This window comes from Plasmodium knowlesi, assembly GCF_000006355.2.
Source record: "Plasmodium knowlesi strain H genome assembly, chromosome: 3".
NCBI lineage: Eukaryota > Apicomplexa > Aconoidasida > Haemosporida > Plasmodiidae > Plasmodium > Plasmodium knowlesi.
In genome coordinates this window covers 612,320-632,500 of record NC_011904.2, presented here as the reverse complement: position 1 = coordinate 632,500, position 20,181 = coordinate 612,320, and the positions used below count along the sequence as shown (strand labels likewise).

The following is a 20,181-nucleotide window of genomic DNA, read 5'->3' as shown; positions in this document are numbered from 1 at the left end:
TGAGTCTTTTTGCAGTTGTTTTGCATATTCTTTAAGAAGGAAACAACCCACTGTTTGTCTCAACAGTGGGTTCTTGTCCTTGGACAAGATACCATTGTTTCCTGCTGACAACGAAGTATCCGGTTGGTACAGTTGTTTTAAGCCGGAATGCAAATAATTGCAGGCCCTTCTTTCAGGTTCGGTGGGTGTTCTTCCATTACCATCCATTTGATCACATCCATTTCCACTTTGGTCATTGCCCCCATTTGCGTTCATTGCTCCTGCTAATTCATCCCACAATTTCTTCACGGCGCCATCCTGTCCTGTCCAGAATTTGTCCTGTATAAGGTGGTGGTAATATATATATATATATATGTATATGGATAAATGCATATACATATGTATACATCTATACATTCCTTTTCCTTTTTTTATCATTCCTTTTTTTTTTTTCCCCTTTCTTCAAGTGTTGCGTTTCTTGCCGGGTTTCGGTGTGTAGTTTCAGGTTTTCCTGCCATCCAGTTGCTGTAATATCCGGTTCCCACCATGCGGTTGGTTTGTAGTATCCAGTTTGGTTTGTCTGCGAGGAGTTCTCCCTTTCCACACTTTAAAGCAGCTAAATTTAACCCCTGAAACCTTACTCCAATACCCATGAAACCTTATTCAAACACCCCTAAAACCTTACTCCTAAACCCGGAGTCTGATTTCTAACACCCCTAAAACCTTTACTCCTGAACCCGGAATCTGAACCCTAAGCCCTTTATGTTCTTCTTTTCCTTTTTCTTTTATTCCTTTTCTTTGTACTTACCTCTTTTTTCGATATCTTAACTCGAGATGCTAAACATTGGAGACGATCACATAAAGTGACCTTCTCTTTTATTTTGGACAATGTTTGTTGTATATTGTTGTTGTTGTTGGTGGTGGAGTCATTGCTTAACATATCCACCACTTTGGACCATAGGCCATCATCTCCAATTTTAGAGGTGATGCACTGTCCTATCTGGCACTTCTCACATGAACCATCCCCATTACCAACCCCCTTAACATTCTCCCCACACCAGTCCTTACGTTTACTCTCCCCCTTACTGAAGGCCCCTTCTACTCCTTTCTGCACAGCACAAGCATAACCACCCTGTTTCGCCTGTTTCTTCAATTTGTGTATAAAGGCATTGAGTGCTACACAACGCATGGTAGATTTAAATATTCGATTATTCACTTTGAGTGGCGGTTCGTCTTCGCCATTCTCTTCAATTTTATGTACCTCCTTTAATGCTTTAACAATAAGTTTGCATGTTGTTTTGCTTACGCAATCCTTTTCACCATTTTTACATTCAACCTCATTGCAAAGATCGTCTGTCTCGGCTTTCTTCCCCCCATTGTCAGGTATGCTTGTGACAAGGTCGGTGACTTGCTCCTGCACTTTCTCCCACATTTCCTTCTACAATTGAAGTAATATATATATATATATATATATATATATATATATATATATGCATATGTATATATACATACACGTATATACATATATACACGTATATGTATATATACGTACATATATGTATATGTATATACGTCTATATATGTATGTGTATATTTATTCATCCCATGAAAACATTTATAATGCGTGCGCATGCACTAATCTATCGCTTGATAGAGTAGACAATTATATATGTGTCCATACCCTGTCACTCTCCTGTCCCTTGTCTTTTCCCCTGTCTGGGAACCATTGCTTCATTGCACACTGTGCGCGATCACATAAACTACTTTTATCCTTACATTGACCACCACCTGTATGGAAAGACGTCGAAGGGAATGGGAAGGAAGGGAGCGAGCAATGGAGGAAGAGAAAAGGAAAGAAAAGGAAGGAAAGAAAATAAAAAGGAATAAACAGAAAGGAAGGAGGGGAAGGTGGAATGGTGATAATAGTAAAATGGTTTGATGGTGACTATGGTGACGATGATGCTGGTTGTGCCGGAATTGTGAAGTAGGATTGTGTTGGTGGTGTCTACTTACATATGGTCTTCGTTAGAGATTTCTTCGATAATGAACTAGTATCATCCTCATCTACTTTGTTGAGGATTGGGTCAATTTCTTCTTTTAAATACTTTACTTCCAATGCGTTGTCATTTTTTTTAATTGTGCAATCTTTATATTTCGTAAACCTCTCACACGTAAAACATTTATCATTACCATCCTTGCAACCTTTACCTTTGCTTTTAATATCATCACTCTTACTAAAAGCATGATCTATCCCCTCCTTCGTTTTCTTTTCATCCTTACATGGAAAGTCACCGTTCTCTAATTTATCTGCAATAGCATTTAATAAAACACATTGCATCGTTCTTTTGAACGATGCCTCAACGGCATCGTTGGTGCCATCGTTGACATTGTACAGGTTTCTTAATCCTGTTGCTATAAGGAGGCAAGCCTCCTTATCAGGAGGCTTCCCATTCTGCCCTGTTAGACCGTTGCAGTATTTATCAAGATCATTCTTCTTTGCGTCAGATGTTGCCTCCTGGAGGGCATCGCTCAGTTTTGGGATTTCCTCCCCAAATTTCTTCCACATTTCATTCTACAATTAAAGAATATATATATATATATATATATATATATATATATATATATATGCATATGCATAAATGCATATGCATATACACTTACATAAGTTCATGTAAGTGTATGTAAGTGTAAGTGTAAGGATTATTTATTTACCCATTTGTCCGTGGCGCTATTACTTCCATGTTTCTCCTTTAACCAGCGAGCTGTTACACATTGGACTTGGTCACATAATTTGGTTACATTATTTACTTGTTTTGCCATTGATTCTAAGTTAGCGTTGTCAGCTTCCAGTACAGCATCTACTTTGTCCTTTGCACTTTTCTTTTCGCCTTTGCCATTTATGTCAATTTGGCATCCGCCAAATTGACTTTCCTCCCATTCACATGAAATACCACGAGTACTTAAACCTTCACCAAGTTTGAATGCCTTTTCTATTCCAGCATCAATAAGACAAGTTGCCCTCTTCTTCATTTCATTTGCATAGGCGTGAAGTAAAAAACAACCCATGGCTTGTTTCAACGATGGGTTGTTCTTAAAGATGTCGTCGTCTGTCGACGACGTCGTATACAGATGTTTTAAGCCGGCATGCAAATACTTGCATGCCATCTTTTCAGAATGAGTTGCTGTTCTATTATCATTTCCATCCTTCACTTCTTCACAATCCCCGTTCCATTTTCCCCCATTATCCTTCATTTTCTTTGCTAATTCATCCCACAATGCCTTCACATTCTTGTCCCAGAAGTCTTCCTGCAAGTGAAGTAATATATATATATATATGCATATACATGTATATATGTAAGTGTATACATATATATATGTATACATATGTAAGTGCATATGTATATGTATACATGTACGTATATATGTATATATACTGATATGTATTTGTATATATGTAAGCGTATATGTATATGTGTATACATGTACGTATATATGTATATATGTAATTGTCATTCCTTACTACCCAACGAGGTGTCGTGTGCCCACTTACCTGTCCCGCGGTGCCCTGGGTGTCATTATACCACTTCGATGCACATTGTATACGTTCACATAACGATTTTCCCTTATTGAAGTCATCCAAGGTTTGTTGTATTCCGGTGTCCTTCGTTTGGTGCTTGCCGTTGAACAATTCCTTCACTTTTTCCTTTACACTGTCATTGCTGGTGCTAATTGCCATGTTGCAACTATCCCATTTGTCATCCCTTTTACATTCAATGCACGAACCATTACTGGCCGTGCATTTACCACCAACCTCAAAAGCTTTCTTTAAACCTTTTTCTATGTCACAATACCCTTTTTGTTTTGCTTGATCATTTAATTTTTTAGCATAAGCATTTATCAAAAGACAATTTATAATTTGATCAGAAAATTGGTGTTTGCCTTTTGAATTTTGGTACATAAGTTCTAATTTAGCTGTAATGTGTTTGCAAGCTTCTTTATTTGCATTATCTAAGCCTGGAGCGCTGTTGCAATGGTTAGAAGTGGTGCCACCATTACTAACAGTCCCCCGATTAAAGAGATTGCCCAATTCGTCCTTGACATAGTTGTTCCAAAATTTGTCCTACATAGAAAAGGAAGGTATATACATATACATATACATACACATATATATATATATACATATACATATACATACACATATATATATATATACATATGTATATATATGTACACCCTTTTGCCCCCCCTTACGGTGTTGCCACCTACCTGCTGCACCGTTTTCGTCAATTCCCAATGTTGTTGTGCACATTGCAAGCGATCACAAAATGACTTGGTGCTATTTTTCATACACTCCTGAGCTGTAAAATGGGATGGGGATGGGCGGAAATGAACAACATGTAAAGTGCCATGTGTATGTATGTATGTTGCATGTTGTATGTTGTATATTGTATGCTGTATGTTGTATGTTGTATGTTGTTATGTTGTTATGTTGTTATGTTGTATGTTGTATGTTGTATGTTGTATGTTGTATGTTGTATGTTGTATGTTGTATGTTGTATGTTGTATGTATGTATGTTGTATGTATTTATGTAGATTGAATAAATGTATGTCATTAACAATCAATCGATGAAAAATTTTTTTTTTTTTTTTTTTTTCTTATTTCGTTTGGGATTGTTCTAAATTTGCGGTTTATATGCCATCCGGTCCCAACCATCCTGTCCGAACCATCCTATCCCCACCATCCAGTCTCCACCATCCACTTCCTACCATCCGGTCCATACCATCCGATTACTAACATCCGGTTACTAGCATCCGGTTAGTGCCCAATATATGGTCTTTGTCTTCGAGGAGTTTTTCCTACCCCCCTCCCGGGAGGGATGCTGGGATGCTTCCCTGCCATCCGGTTCATACCATCCGGTTCATACCATCCACTTCCCACTACCCGGTTCATAACATCCTGTTCCCACTATCTGGTTCCTACCATCCGGTTCATACCATCCAGTTCCCACCATCCGGTACCTACCATCCGGCTCCTACCATCCGGTCCATACCATCCGGTTGTTATGCCGTATCCGGTCTCTGTCTGCGAGGAGTCTTTCCTCTCCCCCTCCCGGGAGGGATGCTGGGATGCGTCCCTGCCATCCGGTTCATACCATCCGATTACTATCATGCGGTTACTACCATCCGATTACTAACATCCGGTTCATATCATCCGCTTCATACCATCCGGTTCATACCATCCGGTTAGTATACCATCCGATTCATACCGTCAGGTTAGTGTGTAGTATCCGGTTCATACCATCAGGTTAGTGTGTAGTATCCAGTGCCTACAATCCGGTTCATACCATCCGCTTCATACCATCCTTTATATACCATCCGGTTTTTACCATCCGGTATATACCATCCGGTTCATACCATCCGAATCGTACCATCCGGTTCATACCATCCGATTCATACCATCCGGTTCCCACCATCCAGTTCACACCATCCGGTTTCTATCATCAGCTTTCTACCATCCGGTTCATACCATCGGGTTCCTACCATCCGGTTCATACCATCCGGTTCATACCATCCAGTTCCTTACCATCCAGTCTCCACCATCCGGTTCATACCATCCGGTTCATACCATCCGGTTCATACCATGCGGTTCATACCATCCGGTTCATACCTTCGGGTTCATATCATCCGGTTTCTACGATCCGCTTCCTACCATCCGGTTCATACCATCCGCTCCATACCATCCATTTCCCACCATCCGGTTCATACCATCCAGTTCATACTATCCGGTTGGTGTGTAGTATCCGGTTCATACCATCCCGTCCATACCATCCGGTTTCTACCATCCGGTCACTACCATCCGGTTACTACCATTCAGTTCCCACCGTCCAGTTCACACCATCCAGTTCATACCATCCGGCACATACCATCCGGTTCATACCATCCAGTTCATACCATCGCGGTTCATACCATCGCGGTTCATACCATCGCGGTTCATACCATCGCGGTTCATACCATCCAGTTCCCACGATCGGGGTTCCCACCATCCAGTTCCCACCATCCAGCTTCCCACCATCCAGTTTCCCACCATCCGGTTCATACCATCCGGTTCACACCATCCCGTTAATACCATCCACTTCCCACAATCCGGTTTCTACCATCCAGTACCCACCATCCAGTTCCCACCATCCGGTTCATACCATCCGGTTCATACCATCCGGTTGTTGTGTCGTATCCGGTTTCTGTCTTCAAGGAGTTTTACCTACCCCTCCCGGGAGGGATGCTGGGATGCTTCCCTGCCATCCGGTTAGTACCATCCGGTCCATACCATCCAGTTCCCACCATCCAGTCTCCACCATCCAGTCCCCACCATCCGGTTACTACCATCCGCTTCGTACCATCCGGTTCATACCATTCGGTTCCCACCATCCAGTTCCTACCATCCAGTACCTATCATCCGGTTACTACCATCCAGTCTCCACCATCCGGTCACTACCATCCAGTTCCTACCATCCAGTTCACACCATCCACTTCCCACAATCCGGTTACTGCCATCCACTTCCCACAATCCGGTTTCTACCATCCGGCTCATACCATCCGCTTCGCACCATCCGGTTCATACCATCCGGTTCATACCATCCGGTTGTTGTGTCGTATCCGGTTTCTGTCTTCAAGGAGTTTTACCTACCCCTCCCGGGAGGGATGCTGGGATGCTTCCCTGCCATCCGGTTAGTACCATCCGGTCCATACCATCCAGTTCCCACCATCCAGTCTCCACCATCCAGTCCCCACCATCCGGTTACTACCATCCGCTTCGTACCATCCGGTTCATACCATTCGGTTCCCACCATCCAGTTCCTACCATCCAGTACCTATCATCCGGTTACTACCATCCAGTTTCCACCATCCGGTCACTACCATCCAGTTCCTACCATCCAGTTCACACCATCCACTTCCCACAATCCGGTTTCTACCATCCGGCTCATACCATCCGCTTCGCACCATCCGGTTCCTACCATCCGGTTGTTGTGTCGTATCCGGTCATTGTCTTCGAGGAGTTTTACCTACCCCTCCCGGGAGGGATGCTGGGATGCGTCCCTGCCATCCGGTTCATACCATCCAGTTCCCACCATCCTGTTCCCACCATCCACTTCGCACCGTCCAGTTCCCACCATCCAGTTTCCCACCATCCACTTCCAACCATAGGTTTACTACCATCCGGTTCATACCATCCGGTCCATACCATCCGGCTCATACCATCCGGTTCACACCATCCGGTTAATACCATCCAGTTCATACCATCGGGTTAGTATGTAGTATCCGGTTTTTGTCTGCGAGGAGTTTTACCTACGCCTCCCGGGAGGGATGCTGGGATGCGTCCCTACCATCCGGTTTATACCATCCGGTTCATACCATCCGGTTCATACCATCCGGTCTATACCATCCGGTTTCTACCATCCGGTTCATACCATCCAGTTCCCACCATCCAGTTCCCACCATCCAGTCTCCACCATCCAGTTCCTACCATCTTGTTCCTACCATCTTGTTCCTACCATCCGGTTCCTACCATCCGGTCTATACCATCCGGTTTCTACCATCCGGTTCATACCATCCAGTTCCCACCATCCAGTTCCCACCATCCAGTTCCCACCATCCGCTCTCCACCATCCAGTCCCCAACATCCAGTCTCCACCATCCAGTCTCCACCATCCAGTCTCCACCATCCAGTCTCCACCATCCAGTCTCCACCATCCAGTCTCCACCATCCGGTTACTACCATCCGGCTCATACCATCCACTTCCCACCATCCAGTTCCTACCATCAGGTTCCTACCATCCGGTTCATACCATCCTCTTTCTACCATCCGGTCTATACCATCCGGCCACTACCATCCGGTCAGTACCATCAAGTCTCCACCACCCACTTCCCACCATCCACTTCCCACCATCCACTTCCCACCATCCACTTCCCACCATCCACTTCCCACCATCCACTTCCCACCATCCACTTCCCACCATCCACTTCCCACCATCCACTTCCCACCATCCACTTCCCACTACCCAGTTTCGACCATCCGGTTCATACCATCCCGTTCGTACCATCCGGTTCATAGCATCCGGTTCATACCATCCGGTCACTAGCATCCGATTCATACCATCCGGTTACTAGCATCCGGTTACTAGCATCCGGTTCATACCATCCGGTCCATGCCTTCCGGCTCATACCATTCGCTTCATACCATCCGCTTTCTACCATCCGGTTCGTACCATCCGGTCTATACCATTCGGTTCATACCATCCGGTTCATACCATCAGGTTCCTACCATCCGGTTCATACCATTCGGTTCATACCATCCACTTCCCATCATCCGGTTGTTGCCGTATCCAATCGCTGTCTACGAGGAGTTTTACCCCTCCCCCTCTAAAGCAGCTAATGCTAACCCCTAAAACCTTATTCTAGCACCCTTAAGACCTTCCACCTAAACCCGGAATCTGACTTCTAACACCCTGACACCCTCCTCCTAAACCCGGAACCCTCCTCCTAAACCCGGAACCCTACTCCTAAACCCGGAACCCTACTCCTAAACCCGGAACCCTACTCCTAAACCCGGAACCCTACTCCTAAACCCGGAATCCTACTCCTAAACCCGGAACCCTACTCCTAAACCCGTTAACCTACTCCTAAACCCGTAACCCTACTCCTAAACCCGGAACCCTACTCCTAAACCCGGAACCCTCCTCCTAAACCCGGAACCCTCCTCCTAAACCCGGAACCCTCCTCCTAAACCCGGAACCCTCCTCCTAAACCCGGAACCCTCCTCCTAAACCCGGAACCCTACTCCTAAACCCGGAACCCTACTCCTAAACCCGGAACCCTACTCCTAAACCCGGAACCCTCCTCCTAAACCCGGAACCCTCCTCCTAAACCCGGAACCCTCCTCCTAAACCCGGAACCCTACTCCTAAACCCGGAACCCTACTCCTAAACCCGGAACCCCACTCCTAAAGCCGGAACCCTAGTCCTAAACCCGGAACCCTAGTCCTAAACCCGGAACCCTACTCCTAAACCCGGAACCCTCCTCCTAAACCCGGAACCCTCCTCCTAAACCCGGAACCCTCCTCCTAAACCCGGAACCCTACTCCTAAACCCGGAACCCTACTCCTAAACCCGGAACCCCACTCCTAAAGCCGGAACCCTAGTCCTAAACCCGGAACCCTAATCCTAAACCCGGAACCCAACTCCTAAACCCGGAACCCTACTCTTAAACCCGGAACCCTACTCCTAAACCCGGAACCCTACTCCTAAACCCGGAACCCTACTCCTAAACCCGGAACCCTACTCCTAAACCCGGAACCCTACTCCTAAACCCGGAACCCTACTCCTAAAACCGGAACCCTACTCCTAAAGCCGGAACCCTACTCCTAAACCCGGAACCCTACTCCTAAACCCGGAATCTAAGTTGTTACACCCTGACCCCTTCTTCCTAAACTCGGAATCGAAGTTCTAAAACCCTGACACCTCCCCCCCTAAACCCGGAATCTAAGTTCTAACACCCTGACACCTCCCTCCTAAACCCGGAATCTGATGTCTGACACCCCGACACCTTTTTCCTAAACCCGGAATCTAAGTTCTAATACCCCTAAAACGTTTGTCCTAAACCCCGAATCTAAGTTCTAACACCCTGACACCTCCCCCCTAAACCCGGAATCTAAGTTCTAACACCTTGACACCTCCCTCCTTAACCCGGAATCTGACTTCTAACACCCTGACAACTTCCTCCTAAACCCGGAATCTGAATTCTGACACCCCTACAACCTGATACCTACACCCGGAATCTAAGTCCTTACACCTCTACAACTTTACCCCTAAACGCGGAATCTAAGTTCTAACACCCGGACACCTTCCACCTAAACCCGGAATCTAAGTCCTAACACCCTGACACTTTTGTCCTAAAACCGGAATCTAAGTTCTAACACCCTGACACCTTCATTCCTAAACCTGGAATCTAAGTTCTAACACCCTAACAACCTTCCTCCTAAACCCGGAATCTGATGTCTGACACCCCGACACCTTTTTCCTAAACCCGGAATCTGACAGCGAACACCCTGACACCTCCCCCCTGACACCTCCCCCCTGAACCCGGAATCTATGTTCTAACACCCTGAAACCTTCCTCCTAAACCCGGAATCTAAGTTCTAACACCCTGACACCTCCCTCCTAAACCCGGAATCTAAGTTCTAACACCCTGACACCTTCCCCCTAAACCCGGAATCTAAGTTCTAACACCCTGACACCTTTCTCGTAAACCCGGAATCTGACTTCTAATACCCTTAGAACCTTATTCTAACACCCCTACAAACTTTATTCTAACACCCTGCAACCTTCTTTTTATACCCCTAAACCTTCATTCCTAAATCCGGAATCTGACCTCTAACACCCAGACACCTTCCTCCTAAACCCGGAATCTAAGTCCTAACACCCTGACACCTTTGTGCTAAACGCGGAATCTAAGTTCTAACACCCTGACACCTTCTTCCTAAACCCGGAATCTAAGTCCTAACACCCAGACACCTTCGTCCTAAACCCGGAATCTGAGTTCTAACACCCCTCAAACATTATTATAATATCCTACAACCTTCTTCTTATACTCTAGGAACTTATTCTTACACCATGCAACCTTCATCCTATACCCTTAAAACCTTATTCCTATACCGTGAAACTTTACCCCTATATCCTTAGAACCCTAATCCTATACCCTAAAACCTTACTCCTATACTTTGCAACCTTATTCCTATACCCTAAAACCTTTATTCCTAAACCCGGAATTGGACTTCTAAGACCATTAAAACCTTCATTCCTAAACCCGGAATGTAACTTCTCACGCCCTCAACATCCTCATCATCCTTTACCCCCCACTTTTTTTTTTTTTTTTTCTTTCATTTTTTCTTTTTTTTTCCAATATGGTAAGTATTTCGTACGCATATTTGCGTTTCTTTTTTTTTTTTTTGGGGGGGGAAAGGACAACCCTTTGTTTATAGAAAAAAAAAAAAAAAAAAAAAATTTTTTTTTTTTTTTTTAAAAACACACATTTTTTTTTTTTTTTTTCTCTTTCTTATTTTTTATTGAAAAAAAAAATAAATAAAACATCCCCTAAAACATCTAAATACCAGGCCATAATTATTGTTCTTATAAGTTAAATGCTGCAACCTGAAAATGCCAAATCTTACACATATGCACCGTAAAAATATTATATCCCGCAACCTAAATATGAAATCTTACACATATACACCGTTAAATATTATATCCCGCAACCTAAATGGGAAATCATACACATATACACCGTAAAATATTAAATCCCGCTACCTAAATGCGAAATCCTACACATATACACCGTAAAATATTATATCCCGCAACCTAAAAATGCGAAATCTTACACACATACACCGTAAAATATTATATCCCGCAACCTAAATGCGAAATCTTACACATACACCGTAAAATATTAAATCCCGCAACCTAAATACGAAATCTTACACATGCACCGTAAAATATTATAAATCCCGCAACCTAAAAATGCAAAATCCTACACATATACACCGTAAAATATTAAATCCCGCAACCTAAATGCGAAATCCTACACATATACACCGAAAAATATTATATCCTGCAACCTAAAAATGCGAAATCTTACACATATACACCGTAAAATATTATATCCCGCAAAACTAAATGCGAAATCTTACACATGCACCGTAAAATATTATAAATCCCGCAACCTAAAAATGCGAAATCTTACACATATACACCGTAAAATATTAAATCCCACGAACACCGTAAAATATTAAATCATGCAACGTACATGCGAAATCCTACATATACAACGTAAAATATTATATCCCGCAACCTAAAAATACGAAATTTTACACATACATACCGTAAAATATTAAATCCCGCAACCTAAATACGAAATCTTACACATATACACCGTAAAAATATTAAATCCCGCAAACCTAAAAATCCGAAATCTTACACATATACACCGTAAAATATTATAAATCCCAAAACCTAAAAATGCGAAATCCTACACATATACACCGTAAAATATTATATCCCGCAACCTAAAAATACGAAATTTTACACATATACACCGTAAAATATTATAAATCCCGCAACCTAAAAATGCGAAATCTTACACATATACACCGTAAAATATTAAATCCCACGAACACCGTAAAATATTAAATCATGCAACGTAAATGCGAAATCCTACATATACACCGTAAAATATTATATCCCGCAACCTAAAAATGCGAAATCTTACACATGCACCGTAAAATATTATAAATCCCGCAACCTAAAAATGCGAAATCTTACACATATACACCGTAAAATATTAAATCCCACGAACACCGTAAAATATTAAATCATGCAACGTACATGCGAAATCCTACATATACAACGTAAAATATTATATCCCGCAACCTAAAAATACGAAATTTTACACATATACACCGAAAAATATTATAAATCCTGCAACCTAAATGCGAAATCTTACACATATGCACCGAAAAAATATTAAATCCCGCAACCTAAAAATGCGGAATCGTACACATATACACCGTAAAATATTATAAATCTCACAACCTAAAAATGCGAAATCTTACACATATACACCGTAAAATATTATAAATCCCGCAACCTAAAAATGCGAAATCTTACACATATACACCGTAAAATATTAAATCCCACGAACACCGTAAAATATTAAATCATGCAACGTAAATGCGAAATCCTACATATACACCGTAAAATATTATATCCCGCAACCTAAAAATACGAAATTTTACACATACATACCGTAAAATATTAAATCCCGCAACCTAAATACGAAATCTTACACATATACACCGTAAAAATATTAAATCCCGCAAACCTAAAAATCCGAAATCTTACACATATACACCGTAAAATATTATATCCCGCAAAACTAAATGCGAAATCTTACACATGCACCGTAAAATATTATAAATCCCGCAACCTAAAAATGCGAAATCTTACACATATACACCGTAAAATATTAAATCCCACGAACACCGTAAAATATTAAATCATGCAACGTACATGCGAAATCCTACATATACAACGTAAAATATTATATCCCGCAACCTAAAAATACGAAATTTTACACATACATACCGTAAAATATTAAATCCCGCAACCTAAATACGAAATCTTACACATATACACCGTAAAAATATTAAATCCCGCAAACCTAAAAATCCGAAATCTTACACATATACACCGTAAAATATTATAAATCCCAAAACCTAAAAATGCGAAATCCTACACATATACACCGTAAAATATTATAAATCCCGCAACCTAAAAATACGAAATCTTACACATATACACCGTATAATATTATAAATCCCGCAAAACTAAATACGAAATCTTAAACATATACACCGTAAAATATTATAAATCCCGCAACCTAAATAAGAAATTTTACACATATACACCCATAAAATATTATATCCCGCAACCTAAATGCAAAATCTTACACATGTACACCCGTAAAAATATTATATCCCGCAACCTAAATACGAAATCTTACACATATACACCGTAAAATATTAAATTCCACAACCTAAATACGAAATCTTACACATATACACCGTAAAATATTACATCCCGCAAAACTAAATGCGAAATCTTACACATATACACCGTAAAAATATTAAATCCTGCAACCTAAAAATACGAAATCTTACACATGTACACCGTAAAATATTATAAATCCTGCAACCTAAAAATCCGAAATCTTACACATATACACCGAAAAATATTATAAATCCTGCAACCTAAATGCGAAATCTTACACATATGCACCGAAAAAATATTAAATCCCGCAACATAAAAATGCGAAATCTTACACATATACACCGTAAAAATATTAAATCCCGCAACCTAAAAATGCGAAATCTTACACATATACACCGTAAAAATATTAAATCCCACAACCTAAATGCGAAATCCTACACATATACACCGTAAAATATTAAATTCCGCAACCTAAAAATGCGAAATTTCACACATATACACCGTAAAATATTAAATCCCGCAACCTAAAAATGCGAAATCTTACACATACACTCTGCATAGGCGAAATTTTATATACACCCCATACACATTCATTCATTCCCTTTTTTTTTTTTTTCTTTTTAATTTTTCTTTACTCCTTAATTTTTTTTTTCCATCTTTTTTATTTCATTTTTTTTTTTTTTCTTTGCGGAAAATCATTTTTTCTTTTTTCCCTTTTCTTTTTTTTTCCCTTCTCTTCTTCCTTTCCATTTTATTCCTTTTTATTCCTTCTCTCTTCCTTTTATTCGTTTTCTTTTTTCTTTAGTTTTAATTCCTTCAATTTTCTTTTCCTTTTCCTTCTCTTTTCTTTTCCTTCTCTTTTCTTTTTCTTTCCTTCTCTTTTTCTTTCCTCCTCTTTTTCTTTCCTCCTCTTTTCCTTTCCTCCTCTTTTTCTTTCCTTTTCTTTTTCTTTCCTTTCTCTTTTTCTTTCCTTTTCTTTTTCTTTCCTTTTCTTTTTCTTTCCTTTCTCTTTTCCTTTCCTTCCTCCTCTTCCTTCCTTCTCTTTTTCTTTTCTTCCCTTTTTTCTTTCCTTCCCTTTTTCTTTTTCTTTTCTTTTCTTATCTTTTTTCTTTCCTTTCCCCCCCTCCTACATCCTCGCAGACAAACCTTTATTCCCTCAGACCACCAAACCTTAGATGCTAAACCCTGAATCCTAAACCCCGAACACTAAACCCTGAAACCCTAAACCCTGAAACCCTGAAAGCATAAACCCTAAACTCTGAAACCCTGAACCCTGAACCCTAAACCTTGAACCCTAAACCCTGAACCCTGAACCCTGTACCCTGAACCCTAAACCCTAAACCTAAACCCTAAACCTAAACCTGAACCCTAAACCCTAAACCCTGAACCCTAAACCCTGAATCCATAAACCGCCAAACCGTGTTCACTTAGTCCACCAAATCTTTATTCCCTCAGAACATGAAAGATTACTGCGTTACTCTCTCAGAACATGAAAGATTACTTACCTACTGCTGTTTTCAGTGATTTCTCCATACATTCTTGCATGTCACCATTTTGTGCTCCTGATGAGCATGATTGTGCTTTCTGTAGGACTTCTTTTAATTTCCCTTCTGATGATCCCCTCTGGGGATTCATCCGATTGTGTGTTTCCCCGGCCTTCTTTTCTTTTAACAATTGAAGAATGTCCTTACTTTTATCCTTTCCTTTTCTTTTTCTTTCTTTTTCTTTTTCTTTCCTTTTCTTTTTCTTTTTCTTTCCTTTTCTTTTTCTTTCCTCCTGTTTTTCTTTCTTCCTCTTTTTCTTTCCTCCTCTTTTTCCTTCCTTTTCTTTTTCCTTTCCTTTCCCCTTTTCCTTTCCTTCTCTTTTTCCTTTCCTTTTCCTTTTCCTTTTCCTTTTCTTTCCTTCTCTTTTTCTTTCCTCCCTTACATCCTCGCAGACAAACCTTACATTCTAAACCCTAAACCCATGAACCCTAAACCCATGAACCCTAAAACCGGAACCCTAAACCCTGAACTGTGAACCCTGAACCCTAAACCCTGAACCCGTTAACCCTAAACCCTGAACCCGTTAACCCTAAACCCTGAACCCGTTAACCCTAAACCCTAAACCCAAGAACCCTAAATCCTGAACCTTGAACCCTAACCCCTGAACCCTAAAGCACACATCTTACTCCCTTACTCACTCAGAATTTCAAACATTACTCACGCAGAACATTACATGAAACATTACTCACTCAGAACATGAAATATTACTTCCTTCCTCTCTCAGATCATTTTTACTTACCTTTTACTGTTTCCAGTTTTTGCTGTACGCAGTCCTTCATGTCACTATTATTTGTGCCATATGATTGTGCTTTCTGTAGGACTTGTTTTAATTTCCCTTCTGGTGAACCCCCCTTGGGATTCATCCGATTGTGTATATCACCGGCCCTATTTTCTTTTAACAATTGAAGAATGTCCTTACTTTTATCCTTTCTTTTTCTTTCCTCCTCTTTTTCTTTCCTTTTCTTTTTCTTTTCCTTTTCTTTTTCTTTTCCTTTTCCTTTTCCTTCTCTTTTCTTTTCCTTCTCTTTTTCTTTCCTCCTCTTCTTCTTTCTCTTTTCCTTTTTCTTTTCTTTCCTCCTCTTTTCTTTTTCCTTCCTCCTCTTTTCTTTTTCCTTCCTCCTCTTTTCTTTTTCCTTCCTTTTCTTTTCCTTTTCTTTTTCCCCCTCCCTTACATCCTCGCAGACACACCTTACGCGCTGAACTCTAAAGATGGAACCCTAAACCCTAAACCTTAAACCCTAAACCCTCAACCCTAAACCCTAAACCCTAAACCCTAAACCCTAAATCCTAAACCCTAAACCCTGAAACCCTAAACCCTGAACCCTAAAACCTCAACCCTAAACCCTGAACCCTAAACCCTAAACCCTGAACCCTAAACCCTGAACCCTAAACCCTAAACCCTAAACCCTAAACCCTGAACCCTAAACCCTGAAACCACAGACCCTAAACCGCCAAACCGTGTTCACTCAGATCATGAAACATTACTTACCTAATGCTGTATCCAGTTCCTTCTGTAGACATTCCTGCGTGCTACCCTTTCCTGATTTCGATACTGATCCTGATACTGATGAGCAGGATTGTGCTTTCTGTAGGATTTCTTGTAATTTCCCTTCAAATGATACTCCCTTGGGATTCATCTGGTTATGTATTTCGCCGGCCTTCTTTTCTTTTAACAATTGAAGAATGTCCTTACTTTTATCCTTTCCTTTTCTTTTTCTTTCTTTTTCTTTTCTTTTTCTTTCCTCCTCTTTTTCCTTTCCTCCTCTTTTTCTTTCCTCCTCTTTTCTTTCCTCTTTTCTTTTTCTTTCCTCCTCTTTTTCCTTTCCTCCTCTTTTTCCTTCCTCCTCTTTTCTTTCCTCTTTTCTTTTTCTTTCCTCCTCTTTTTCTTTCCTTTTCTTTTTCTTTTCTCCTCTTTTTCCTTCCTCCTCATTTTCTTTCCTTCTCTTTTTCTTTTCTCCTCTTTTTCCTTCCTCGTCTTTTTCCTTCCTCGTCTTTTTCCTTCCTCGTCTTTTTCTTTCCTTCTCTTTTTCTTTCCTTTCCCCCCCTCTCCAAGATCCCCGCAGACAAACCTTACGTGCTAAACCCTGAACCCTAAAACCTGAATCCTGAAACCTAAACCCATGAACCCTGAACCTTAAACCCTGAACCCTAAACCCTAAACCCTGAACCCTGAACCCTAAACCCTGAACCCTAAACCCTAAACCCTAAACCCTGAACCCTAAACCCTGAACCCTGAACCCTAAACCCTGTAAACCCTGAAAACCCGAAACCCTGAACCCTAAATCCTGAACCCTAAAAACTGAACCCTGAACCCTGAACCCTAAACCTTGAACCCGGAAATCTGAATCCTGAACCCTAAACCCTGAAACCCTAAACCCTAAACCCTAAACCCTAAACCCATGAACCCTAAACCCTAAACCTAAACCCTGAACCCTAAACCCTGAACCCTAAACCCTGAACCCTAAACCCTAAACCCTGAACCCTAAACCCTGAACCCTAAACCCTGAACCCTAAACCCTAAACCCTGAAACCCTGAACCCATAAACCCTGAACCTTACTACATTCCCACAGACCAACAAACCTTACATGCTAAACCCTGAACCCTGAACCCTAAACCCTGAAACCCTAAACCTTACTTCCCTCAGACCACCAAACCCAAACCCTAAACCCGGAACCCTGAAACCTAAAGTTTACTCACTCAAAACATCAAACATTACTCATGCAGAACATGAAATATTGCTCACTCAGAACATGGAACATTACTTCCTTACTCACTCAGATCATGAAACATTACTTACCTACTGCTGTATCCATTTCCTTCTTCAGACAGTCCTTCATTTCACCACCCTCTGTTTTGCATAATTGTGCATTCTGTAGGACTTGTTTTAATTTCCCTTCTGATGATCCCCCCCCTTTGGATTCATCAGGTTGTGTATGTCAGCGGCCTTCTTTTCTTTTAACAATTGAAGAATATCCTTACTTTTGTCTTTTCCTTTTCTTTTTCTTTCCTTTTCTTTTTCTTTCCTTCTCTTTTCTTTTCCTTCTCTTTTCTTTTCCTTCTCTTTTCTTTTCTTTCCTTCTCTTTTCCCTTCCCTTTTCTTTTTCTTTCCTCCTCTTTTTCTTTCCTCGTCTTTTTCTTTCCTTCTCTTTTTCTTTCCTTTTCTTTTTCTTTCCTTCTCTTTTTCTTTTCTCCTTTTCTTTTTTTTTCCTTTTCTTTTTCTTTCTTCCTCTTTTTCTTTCCTTTTCTTTTTCTTTCTTTTTCTTTTTCTTTCCTCGTCTTTTTCTTTCCTTCTCTTTTTCTTTCCTTCTCATTTTCTCTCCTCCTCTTTCCCTTTTCTTTTCTTTTTATTCCTTTTCCTTTTCCTTCTTATTCCCTTCGCTTTCTTTCTCATTTCCTTCTCTTTTCCTTCTCTTTTCTTCTCTTTTCTTTTCTTTTTTCTTTCCTTTTCTTTTCCTTCCTCATCTTTTACTTTCCTCCTCTTTTTCTTTCCTTCTCTTTTTCCCCCTCCCTTACATCCTCGCAGACACACCTTACATGCTAAACCCGGAACCCTAAATCCTAAACGCTAAACCCTAAACCCTAAACGCTAAACGCTAAACCCTAAACCCTAAACCCTAAACCCTGAACCATAAACCCCTGAACCATAAACCCCCGAACCATAAACCCCTGAACCATAAACCCCTGAACCATAAACCCCTGAACCCCTGAACCCATGAAACTTAAACCCGAAATCCGGAACCCTAAAACCTAAACCCTGAACCCTAAACCCCTAAACCCTGAACCCTGAACCCTGAACCCTGAACCCTGAAACCTGGACGATGAACCCTAAACCATGAAACCTTACTTCCCTCAGACCACAAACCCTAACCACGAATCCGGAATACTAAACCTTACTACATTCCCTTAGACCACCAAAACTTTATTCCGGCAGAACATGAAATATTACTTCCTTACTCTCTCAGAACATGAAACATTACCGCATTAATCTCTCAAAACATGAAATATTACTCACTTAGAACATGAAATATTACTTACCTACTATTAATTCCATTTTCTTCTTTAGACAGTTCTCCATTTCACCACTTTCTGTTCCACATGATTTTGCGTGATGTAGGACTTCTTGTAATTTGTTCTCTTGTGAAGTTGAACCAACAGGGGGATCAATTTTCTTGTATAAGTCAGCGCCCTTTTTCTCCTTAAACAAATCCATAACTCCTTTGTTTTTATCTTGCCCTTCGTCTATATTTTCATGTTTCCATTTCCCATTCTTCGGGCACAGCTCCCAATTAAGGTATGTACTTAACCAATTCTTTGCGCTGTTACCCTTGTGAACCCATTCCCCCAAGTTTTTCTGCAAAATTTGGGAACCTAATGCAAGATCCCCATATGTAACCGAATTGCATTTTTCGTTAATATTCCCTTTCGCCCCAATCCCTATTACATCCCCCACAGTCTCCTGAACATTTTCTATAATGTCAACCACTTCACACTTATTACTGAGTATTTTTGCCATAGCACTGTAACCTACTATACACCTTAAATGTTCCCTCAGTTCCCTCTCGCCCGGTTTGCCATGGTCCACCTTCGGTGTACCGTCCTTATCTAATCCATTCATCCAATATATTGTTTTTACTAGAGTTTTACATATTTTTTTCTCCTGATTATGAGGTCCCCTCCCTCCGTAATTCATTTTCACCTGCGCACAAGCTTTCGCCACTCCTGTGTGATCAATCTCGTTATCTATACGCCCCCTTAATTCTTCAAACATATCCTTCATTTCTTTCTCGACTTCTTCCTGCACACAGAAAAAGAAAAAAAAAAAAGGAAAAAGAGAAAAATATATACATATACATACATATATACATATATATATGCATAATACATATATACATACATATACATATAAATACATATATATACATATAATATTTCCACATTATATCGAAATATTAAATGTTTCCACTTTGGAAAAATTATAATTCCTTACATAGGCGGCGTCGCCAGTTTTCCCCGCATTCCTGTACCATTCTGCCAACACATTTGCGAATCTGTCCGACAT

General features: G+C 40.9%; 3 protein-coding genes across 3 annotated transcripts in view; all 3 read right to left on the bottom strand.

Annotated features, from left to right (window-relative positions):
* PKNH_0313400 (SICAvar, type I) overlaps nucleotides 1–4,326 on the bottom strand; it is a gene marked incomplete at both ends in the record, with an annotated part of 7,662 nt that extends 3,336 nt beyond the window's left edge. Inside the window, 7 exons of the mRNA XM_039113821.1 lie at nucleotides 1–318; nucleotides 788–1,417; nucleotides 1,661–1,767; nucleotides 1,993–2,551; nucleotides 2,692–3,285; nucleotides 3,530–4,099; nucleotides 4,231–4,326. The exon at nucleotides 1–318 is cut by the window's left edge and continues 315 nt beyond it. Of these exons, the coding sequence (XP_038969433.1) occupies nucleotides 1–318; nucleotides 788–1,417; nucleotides 1,661–1,767; nucleotides 1,993–2,551; nucleotides 2,692–3,285; nucleotides 3,530–4,099; nucleotides 4,231–4,326 (2,874 nt within the window). The remainder of the gene's footprint in view (nucleotides 319–787; nucleotides 1,418–1,660; nucleotides 1,768–1,992; nucleotides 2,552–2,691; nucleotides 3,286–3,529; nucleotides 4,100–4,230) is intronic.
* An 11,526-nt stretch (nucleotides 4,327–15,852) lies between these two features.
* Nucleotides 15,853–17,319, bottom strand: PKNH_0313300 (SICAvar, type I (fragment); the record flags this gene model as incomplete). Its single annotated transcript, XM_039113820.1, has 2 exons — nucleotides 15,853–16,274; nucleotides 16,611–17,319. Coding segments are annotated over 2 exons (1,131 nt in total), but the record flags the coding sequence as incomplete, so codon positions are not given.
* A 1,838-nt stretch (nucleotides 17,320–19,157) lies between these two features.
* On the bottom strand, nucleotides 19,158–20,181 carry PKNH_0313200 (SICAvar, type I (fragment); the record flags this gene model as incomplete). The annotated part of the gene is made up of 2 exons (XM_002261069.1): nucleotides 19,158–19,917; nucleotides 20,110–20,181. Coding segments are annotated over 2 exons (832 nt in total), but the record flags the coding sequence as incomplete, so codon positions are not given.